Source organism: Quercus robur, chromosome 10 (genome assembly GCF_932294415.1).
Source record: "Quercus robur chromosome 10, dhQueRobu3.1, whole genome shotgun sequence".
Taxonomy (NCBI): domain Eukaryota; kingdom Viridiplantae; phylum Streptophyta; class Magnoliopsida; order Fagales; family Fagaceae; genus Quercus; species Quercus robur.
In genome coordinates this window covers 29837844-29848106 of record NC_065543.1, presented here as the reverse complement: position 1 = coordinate 29848106, position 10263 = coordinate 29837844, and the positions used below count along the sequence as shown (strand labels likewise).

The 10263-nt window shown below is 36.2% G+C and overlaps 1 protein-coding gene across 1 annotated transcript; it reads right to left on the bottom strand.

Moving 5' to 3' along the window:
• Nucleotides 1–5483: 5483 nt before the first annotated feature.
• Nucleotides 5484–9549, bottom strand: LOC126701646 (probable auxin efflux carrier component 1c). The gene is made up of 6 exons (XM_050399937.1): nt 7751–9549; nt 7394–7637; nt 7195–7280; nt 6618–6775; nt 6036–6112; nt 5484–5942 (listed from the first exon to the last, which is right to left on the bottom strand). The coding sequence occupies exons 1-6, from the start codon at nt 8979–8981 to the stop codon at nt 5876–5878; spliced, it is 1863 nt and encodes a 620-aa protein (XP_050255894.1). The 5' UTR covers nt 8982–9549; the 3' UTR covers nt 5484–5875.
• Between the last annotated feature and the right edge of the window lie 714 nt (nt 9550–10263).

The following is a 10263-nucleotide window of genomic DNA, read 5'->3' as shown; positions in this document are numbered from 1 at the left end:
AAACTTCATTGATTAGGACAAATCATGACACCCTTAATCGCAACTTCCTTGCTTCGTTATGATCCACCAGAAGTTCTCCACTGTGAAGATAATTGAGGATGGGGGTCATCCAATGATTTGGGATTTGGACACTTCCATTATGTTGGTGCTTGGTTCTTTCTGTATTTCGACAGAAACTCCTTTTGCCTGATGATGCTAATTTTGCCAACTGGTTAGCTTGGCTGTTCTGTGCTCTTGGGATCTGTAGAAAATTTATTTTTTCAAAATGATCAGCCAATTGATGGATCAACCGTAAGTAATGCTGCATTCTTTTTAGGATGGCTTCATATTCATCATTCACCTATCTTGTCACCAACTGTGAATCACTATAGACGTTCAGTTTCTGTGCCCTTATGGATTTTGCCAACTTCAACCCAGTTAAGTAGGCTTCATATTCGGCCTCATTATTTGTAGTTAGGAACTAGAGTCGAACTGCATATTGGATGATATCCTTTTCTGGTGTCTCAAGGATCACTCCTACTCCTCCTGCATCTTTGTTGGATGATTCATCTACCTTTACCGTCCACCAATCTTCATCGTCATTGCTTTCCATTCTTGGAGTAAATTCTGCTATAAAATCGACCAATGCTTGAGCTTTTATTGATGTCCGGGTTCAATATTTGACATCAAACTCCCCCAATTCTACCGCCCACAAAACCAATTGTCTAGCCGTGTCTGGCTTGTTCATGGCTCTCTTCATTGGTTGATCAATCAGTACAATGATCATGTGCACTTGGAAGTATGGTCGCAGCTTTCGTGATGTTGTGATCGAAGCGAAGACCATTTTCTCAATATTGGGGTACTGTGCCTCTGCTCCTTTGAAGGCTTGACTGGTGTAATGGACTTGCTTTTGTGCTCCATCTTACTTTCGTATCAAAGCCGAACTAACTGCACTTTGTGATACAACCAAATACAAGAAAAGATCTTCCACTACTTTGGAAGGGCTTAAAAGAGGTGGGGTCATCAGGTATTGTTTCAAACTTTCAAAAGCCTTAGTACATTCATTTTTCCACTCAAATTTTTCTTAAGAAGTTTAAAAAATGGGAGGCACTTATTTGTAGATCAAACGAACTTGTTGAGGGCGGCTATTCGTTCGCTCAGACGTTGTACGTCCTTTATATTTGTTGGAGGTGACATTTCAATTCTTGCTCTGACTTTGTCTGGGTTTGCTTCTATCCTTCTTTGTGACATAATAAAGCCGAGAAATTTTCCATATGGCACAACAAACATACATTTGGATGGGTTCAGCTTCATGTTGTACTTTCAAAGAGTGTTGAAAGTCTCTTCTAAATTTGCTAAGTGGTTTACTGTTTGTCGGCTCTTGACCAACCTGTCATCTACGTACACCTCCGCATTTCGTCTAATTTGATTGTGGAACATGCAATTGACCAATCTTTGATATGTGGCACCTGTATTTTTTAGTCCGAAGGGCATTACCTTGTAGCCGTAGAGGCCTTGACTAGTAATAAACGTTGTTTTCTCTTGATCTTTTTTGTCCATCATGATCTAGTTGTAACCAAAGAATGCATCATGAAGCTGAGAAGTTCATGCCCAGCGGTCGAATCTACCATCTGGTCGATTCGTGGTAGAGGGAAACTATCTTCTGGGCAAACTTTATTCAGATCAATAAAATCTACACACATCCTCCATTTCCCATTTGGTTTTTTGACCATGACCACATTTGCTAGCCATTTTGGATAATAAACCTCTCGAATGAATTCATTAGACAGAAGTTTATCTACCTCTTCCATAACTTCTTGATTACACTCCAAAGGAAAGACTTTTCGTTTCTGTTGGACTGGCTTTTGCATGAGGTCTGTAGATAAGCGATGCACAATCACTCCTTTATCTATCTCGGGCATATCTTCGTGACTCCAGTCAAACACATCCTGATTATCTTTCAGGAATTGTACTACCTTCATTTTTATATCTTCACCTTCACAAGGATTTGGCTAGGAGGCATTACCAGTGGGGTGAAGTTTGGGAATTGCCTTTTATTGCTCATTTTGCTGGCTTTGTATGAATTTTTCCTCATTTCTACGTTCTGGATGGTTTTCACTCTCATTTTCTCTCCTAGGTCTCTCTGTGATCCCTTTAGATGCTAAGAAATCCTCTGTATTCATGTACTTTTGTGCTTTGAACAACAGGTTTGTCATGGTTGCTGGTGGGTTCTTTGTTATTGAAAATAGGAAGTCCTCTGATCTCAGTCCTGCCTGGAAGGCTGTGAGCAACACCTGATCTTTTGCTACGTCCACTTGAAGCACCTCTTTATAGAATCTTGTCACATATGTTCTTAAGGATTCACCTGTTTCCTGTTTCACACTTAATAAATGCGAAGTGGGTCGTCTATACCTTTGACCACCAATGAAGTGATGGGCGAAAGCCTCACCTAGTTCTTCGAAACTTTCAATTGTCAAAGGGGGGATTTTGCTAGAACATATCTTGGCCGCTCCCTTGAGAGTAGTTGGAAAGGCTCTACACATGATCTCGTCTGGGGTCTTTTACAGGTTCATCAGACTTTTGAAGGTTGATGTGGTCGAGTAGATCCTTCGAACCATCAAAAGAATCAAGTTGCGGGAGTCTAAATTTTTGTGGCAACGGCAGGTCCAACATAGCTGTGGTAAATGGTGATGCAATTTGTTTGATCATTCCATCCAGATTTTTCTGACCTTTTCCCTTTACTGCATTGTTCAACTCATCCGTCCGCTTCTTCATGTTTCGGAGTTCTTCTTCCATCCTGCTTGGACATTCAGTTCCATCCAAATGGTCTTTTCTCCGGTTGTTCTCTTCGTTATTACTTTGTTGTTCCCTATTTTTTGTTTTGGGCTAGACGTTGTCACTTCTCTGCCTCAGCTCTTTACTTTGCCTAGTCAGCTCTTCTACACTCGCAACAAGGGTTTGTATCTGCTCTTCCATCTGGTTTGAAGAGTTAGGATCCATTAGGGACGAAAAACTTTTGCAGCAGGTTAGAGCATTGGTTTCAGATATGTCTTCACACAGACGACGCCAAACTGATGATGCTAAAAATCGTCAGTTTGTTATTCGTCCAACAAAGCCAACGTCTTCCTTGAATACTTGCAAGACAAAAGAGAGATTTGGTGGAGAAAACACTAGTGAGGTGTTTTATTAAAACCCTCTAATGGTGAAGTCAGTATTGTGACCTTAGCTAGTGATAATTAAGTAATCAAAGCTTCTTTATGATTTCAAGGGTGTATTTGTGTGTACCTTTCCTTCATTTTTCTAATTCCTTTTATAGGAGTTGGACCATGTAACCCACCTTTATTATGCCATAAATCAGGCTTTATTGCCTTTGAAACGTATCAAGCAATTAAGTTGACCATCTTTAATGATCAATAGTTACAGAACCTGCTGAAGTTTTGTCAGTTACTAATGTACATAAATCAGCATTAATGTCCATTTATTGTCATTTGGACAAAACATTTTCTGATTCATCAGGATGTATGAGAAAATATGTGTACGCAACTTTCGTGACACAACTTTTATGCCACAATTTTGATACCGTTGATTGTGAGTAGTGAATAAAAAGTAGCAAGTTTATGCAAAAGTAATAGACAATCATTTATAATTTGTCATGTTAAAGTTGTTACAAAAGTTTTTAAACAAAAATTGTCCTCGGACAACTCTGTTAGGATGTACATATGATTGTAGCGCAATAATCATATAAAAAATAGTATTATAAAAATTGTTGATGTTGCTCCAACAAGCTTTACCCTAATTCGTTACAATAATGAAATGACGAATAATGTGGACTCATGCCCAATTCGCCCCTTTACCATTTCTAAAGAGGGCAGTGGCACACTCATTGGAAACTTTTCCTATAACCAAACTATTGGAGAATTTTATGCTCTCTGAAAAATAAAGAAAGAAAAATTAAATATTATAAATGTAAAGTTTAGGAAGATATCTGTATTGAATGGCCAACATGAATAGACCCTCTAATAGCCTTTTATTTTAGTTCATAAGAGTTCAAAAAGATGTTATACAAAGCACCAAACATAGACCAAGAGTGAAAAGGAAAGGTGTCAAGAAAAGGTAAAATGTGTAACTAAAAGAATAAGGGGACGAAGAAAGGAGTGAGAAAAAGGAGAAGAAACTTTGGATTGTGATTATTGTCCCCCAATATTCCAAAGAGGTCTACATCAAATCAAACCCCATCTTGTAATGGAGGGTCCCTAATTGCACTATCTTCATACCTTCTAAAACCAAAGCATTCACAAAATAGCACTTAAACAAAAACAAGAAAACAAAAAAAACAAAAACAAAAACTTAAATAACAAACGCACCATTTATTATATATAATACCATATGTTACACGTTTGTATGTATTTTTAAATAAAACTCTTGTGCATATTTTCTATAATTAAACCTATTATCCATGTATTAAAAATTTCTCATATTATAATTTAATTGAAATTTTAAATCTTATTGCCATATATAATCCATATATATATATATATATATATATATATTTTTTTTTTTTTTTTTTGAGAATGTATAATCCATATACTTGATTTAAAATAAAATCATTTGAAATTATAATTACATGGGACAGTAAATACTCTTTTTTTTTTTGCCAAGTGCATGAAAGAATATATTAAACATCATTTCCTTCATTCACTTGTTATATATTTTCCTTAAAAATACATCTAAAATTTGAAAAAAAAAAATTATATTCTCAATTTATTAAATCCTTAATTAGTTGAATATTTATAACATCTTATAAAACATAATAGGATAATATAAGTATGCTATTAAATTGAAATATAATAAATTAAATACTTTATCATATGTTCCGAACCTTTTCTTCAAATGCATAATATACCCATATGTATGTTTATTTATGGTATTTTTATTTCTATTTTCTATGTCATTTTTTTCCCAATCTTGAGCCTAATGAAACACACATGTATTTATACCATACATATTTAGTCCCATACATTGCTAACTAAGTAACTATGTCATTTATATAATTTGGTAACACAAAAATCAATATTTCTCTCAACTTTTATTTCTCAAAATTACTAAGTTAAGTAAATGAAAAATTATTTTTAACCAAAGTAAAATTAATTAAAATTTCTAAATCGAAGGTATTTCTTGCAATAGATATTACCAAAGGTGAGGTCTTGAATTTATTCTTATTATTTGACACCAAAGGTAAAATCAATAGGGAAGCCTTGATTTATTCACCCACCAAAAAATAAAAGCCTTCAATTGTGAAATGCCGCTCAATCAAGTGTCCATTTTTTCATTTGTAAGAAGTCGTAAAAAAGAAATGATAAACCTTTTTTTTTTTTTTTTTTTTTTTTTTGAGAAGAATATTTGACTAAACTTACTTTAACAGTCGAACCCAAAACCATGATCAGGTCCAGGTTTTCATGTCTCATGAGATGGTAACAAATAGAATCCTAAAAAGAAAAGAAAACTTGATTGAAACCTCTAGCATTCAAATAGAACTTAAAGAGTATAATGCACGGGCATCATCACATCAGCCACTTCTTTTTTACCCTTTCCTTTTCCTTTACCTTTTCTTCCTTTGTTTCTATTGCTTTTGTTAGAGCATATATTCTAGGAATAGAATTCAAGGAAATTCTGGTTTATAATAAAACTAGAGAAACATTTTTTTTCTTATATATAAATTGACTACAAACATGATTTTACAATTTTACTAGCAAAGACCATTCAAAAGAAAAGATTCATTCTCCGATCCTATTTCTCATCATATGCCTTTTGATTTCAACGTCCGACTTTTCAAAGCACTATTGGCCTGGCTTGAGCTTTGCTTGAAATGCCACATTCTTTGATGATTTCCACAAATTCATATCCCCAACAAAATGTAGTACACAAGCGTTATGGGCAATGCAACTAGCATCCCAAATATAACACTGCAAATTAAGAAATTTATCAGTACACACAAAAGGAAAAGAAAAATTTGCAGAGTAAAAGATGGTAATTGAGTTAGGAAATGATGTACTCACGCTGTGCTGAGAATATCAGGATGTACATTGTACTCCTTGGCAAAGACAAAGGGGACAATTCCTTGTGGGAGAGCTGCCTGTTATTTTGTTTGCCAATCCAAGGCACGTGAGGGGCAAAAAAACATGTTAATAATGGTACAGATGCATGTTTGTTGTTCATTAATAACACCACCAAACAAGTCCTTACTCATGGTGTAAGACTAATTATAGTTTCTTATAGAACACAATTGCTTTATGGCATTGCTCTTTCCAGCTCAACTTTTACTACCTCCAGAAAAGTTTTTTTTTATTTTTTATTTTTTATTTAACAGTAAAAGACTAAAAGTAATACACTATTTGCTGAAGAACCTAGATGGAAAATTGGCAATGATCTTATTTTAATATCATATTAAAATAAAAATTTTATTGGAAAAATAATAAAAAATCTTATCTGGGTATAGCTCATAGCAACGTATTGTTTCTTTAATGTGCAGTTTTTGGAGCTTTTATGCAGAGAAAAGTAGGATTGGTTGTGTCAGGAGGAGGCAAAAAAGAAAAGAGAGAGAGAATTTTGAGAGCAAAAGAGAGAAAGAAAGGGGTGACCTGGACAATGGCAACGTGTAAGAGAACGCCCTTAAGGCCAACAGCAATGGAAGCGGCTGCCATGACAGCTGGACCTGTAAGGAATCTCACGGCCATAGCAAAAGTTGCTATGGAATTTCCACATGCTATGATCCTCGGTTGCAAAGCCATGAACAGACCTGTCATTCACATCAAAAGCAAAGCATCAGGCATGCATATCCATCACTACCATCACATCCCTTACTGTGTCAGTCAGTCATTCTTTTGAAAGACCTTTCATCATCATCACCACCACCCAATGCTACTAGTACTACCCCATCACCCACAAACCCATTATATCAAACCCCAACACAAGCATGGCAAAAAGTGTACCAAATATATAGTCAGAATCATAAAGAAACCGAGACATTATCATAACCATACACTGTTTTCTTTTCTTTGCTTTTTTGCTAGTTTTGCTTGCTTTCCCTTAATAAATAATTTTAATAATCAAAATGGGATAGACACAGAATCATTTATAGTAAAGAAAGTGTAAGGAGAGAATTTTGTCTGAACGACACTTGTATATCGGTATTACAAGAAGGGTGTTGATACTAACCAAGACTGAACATGGCCATGCCAAGCCCCGCATCTGACAGTATGGCAATGGACTTTGCTATGATGGCAGGCATTTCAAGGTTCCACCTACAAGAAAAGAAACCCCACAAGGAAAACTTAATCAATATTAAAAAATAAAAATTGAGCCAAAATACATCTATTCACAGGGAAATTCTAAAATATGGATGATTTTAGACTACCTGAATGAGACTAGGGACCAAGTGAGGCCTATTAAACTTGAGTAGGTGTTGGGGTTTCGAATTAGCTTTCTCCAAACCATGATGAGTATAAGCCTAGTCATGACACTTGTTGGAGGCATGGTTTTTGGTTTGCCATCTCCCACTTTCTCAGCTTCATGGTTGTTCATCTCTCCATCTAACCCTCTGTTCCCAAAGCTGAAATCATCCCTTTCTAAGTACTCTTGATTCTCTCTCTGACCTTCCACTAATAATCCACAAACCAATAAAATCGCAATTAGAAGACTATAGGAAACAAAAATAAAACAACACACACTAAAAATGAAACAAAAATTAAGTAATAACAATAATCTTATTGACCTTTTCCTGGAGAAACGGCCAATCTGACTTCTTTCTGATCGTTGTTTGCATATTCATGTCCTCCAAAGACATCTGAAACAGGAGAAGCACTTGAACTCCAAACAAACATATGAAGGTCCCTACCACCATCCTCAGCTGGCTTCTGCTGAGGCTGGCCATTAGGCTTTTTTACATTTACATTGGCATTGACATTAGCATTAGCATTAGCATTAGCAGCAACATTTTTGGATCCTGTTGGTGAAAACATTCCTGGATTTGGTGCTGGGTAATGGCCAGCCCCTCCAGGCCCTGCACCATGGTAATGATACCTGGGCTTGCCACTGACTCCACCATCTTCTTCATAATTGGAAGGCCTTGGTGTTGGCCCTCTTGAAGCTGAGAGACCATAAACATCAGAGGCACCAAAGTTTGAGTTCCTCCCACCAGCTCCAGCACCAGCCATCATTGAATAAAAGTCCGTGTGATTGAAACTAGACCCTCTTGGAGTTGGGTTCCTTGAAGATTGCAAGGAGTATATCTCTGCATTGGTTAAGTTGGAGGGTCTAGGAGTTGTTGATGACAATCCTTGCGACCTCCTAGAGAAAATATCTGATCTTGAAGCATTGGATTTTCTCACAGTCACATGAAGCTTGCCATCTTCTTTAATTTCAGCTTCAGTTTCTAGAGGCTGCCTCCCATCTAATGACATGATGTCAGAGTCAACATGGATTGAGACAATGGAGCCCGCAGTGTCTGGAAATTGCTCAGAAATAAGCATTCTGGCACCTCTGTATTCAAACAAGAAGAGCATTAAGGTGTACCAAATAATGCACTGAAGGACCACAATTTGGACCATCAAACTCCCAGAAAAGTCGCCATACATTCCCTTAAGCAAAGGAATGCCCATGACCAAGGTGTTTGGGAGAGTTGAGAGTGAGAATAGAGTTATTGTCCAGTCCAAACAACCCCTCTTGCTCACCTTAGTCCAAACGGCAAGAACAGCTAAAACTATGACCTTTTGGAGGGTATCAGCAGCAATGAACCTGAAGTTCATGGTGTATGGATCATTGGAGGAGATGAAGTGGAATGAAAGGAGAGGGACTGCGAAGAGAGCCACAAACCGGTTGATACCAGAACACTGGTCAGGGGTGAAGATCTTCCACCATTTCACTGAACCATAGGCTAAGATCATGGCCACGTATAGTGGTACCATTGCAGTCATAACATGGTAGAAATCTAATAAACTAATCATCTTTGCTAACTTGTTGTATTACCCAATTCAAGAAAAGCTTTCTGAGCTGTGAGGAAGAAGACCAAGTTGAAAAAGATTGGATGAGAGTTTAGGAAGAACAAGAAGATGGAAGTGGTGGTGGTGGTGATGATAAAAAGAGTTGGGGAAATGGGAGAGCATGTGTTTTGGTTTTTGGGGTAGTGGGTAATAAGCAGAATACAGCAATAGTTTTTTCAGCTTTGAGAGTTGCGAACAAGCTTGCACTTACACTCCCCAAAGCGCACACAACAGAGTTTTTGCTTTTTATTTTGCTTTGTTTTTTCCCTTTTTGTTTCGAGTTGCGTTTGGATTTGGGTACTGGGGAGAGGAGGGGAGTGAGTTGTGGTATTTGATATAGGACTTTGTAAGGTGGTGTATGGCTCTATTCTCTATGACTCTATGGGACTACTGGTTACATAAAGTGTAGAAGGGGCATTTTGGTTGGAGGTGGGTGTGTCTCAGACTGTACTTGTTTGGAGCCTTTTTCAGGGGTTGTAATTTGTAAAGAGCTGTATCCTCTTTCTTCTTGGATTCGCTTTTTTGCTCATGGGTTGTTGTATATGGGTTATGGACTTATGGCTGCATGTGTATGTTCTATTCTTTCTTTCTTCTTTTGTGTTAGTGAGAAGATATTCATTGCTTTTTGAGTTTTTTCTTTTTCTTTTCTCTTTAAAAAAAAACTAAAGGGAGACTAATTGGTGTGCTGAAAATATAATTCACTTTCATTGTCATTGAAAACGAAATTAAGATATTAATTGTCTGAGAAAATCAATGGATTGATTGTTATAGAATACCAATAAGATTGAACCAATCAATATGCAATTTAATTTGGCACTGACTTTTGTATCTAATTCCCATACCAAATGTGAATTTCATTGTAGTGTAGGATAAAAAGTTCGAATAACATTAGATTTGTAATATCTAATCTGAACCATACAATTTCAAATGAAAATGATTTTTTATTATTTATTAATTTATTATTATTATTATTGTTTTTATGTTCTTATTCCGTAGATGTAGCCATAAGGATAAATCATGTAAACAACCTATGACTCATGAATTCCATCTTTTCTTTTTTTTGTCACTACACAAATTTTTACATGTCGAGAATTCTATATGAATATGATCATAGAAACACCTATTATTTAACAATTAAGGGTATGTTTGGTATGCTATAATAATTCAAGTAATGGAATAGTTATCCACATGTAATAGTAATTTGGTAATTTGGTTGCAACTTTATCACATGGATTAGTTATTACAT

What these genes read in the sequence shown, in the direction of transcription:
- LOC126701646 (XM_050399937.1), bottom strand. Translation starts at nt 8,981, where the DNA reads ATGATTAGTTTATTAGATTTCTACCATGTTATGACTGCAATGGTACCA. An exon ending in TACACGTTGCCATTGTCCAG is followed by an intron (nt 6,113 to 6,617) that starts GTCACCCCTTTC and finishes ACAAAATAACAG; the next exon opens with GCAGCTCTCCCACAAGGAAT. An exon ending in CCTGATATTCTCAGCACAGC is followed by an intron (nt 5,943 to 6,035) that starts GTGAGTACATCA and finishes CTTAATTTGCAG; the next exon opens with TGTTATATTTGGGATGCTAG.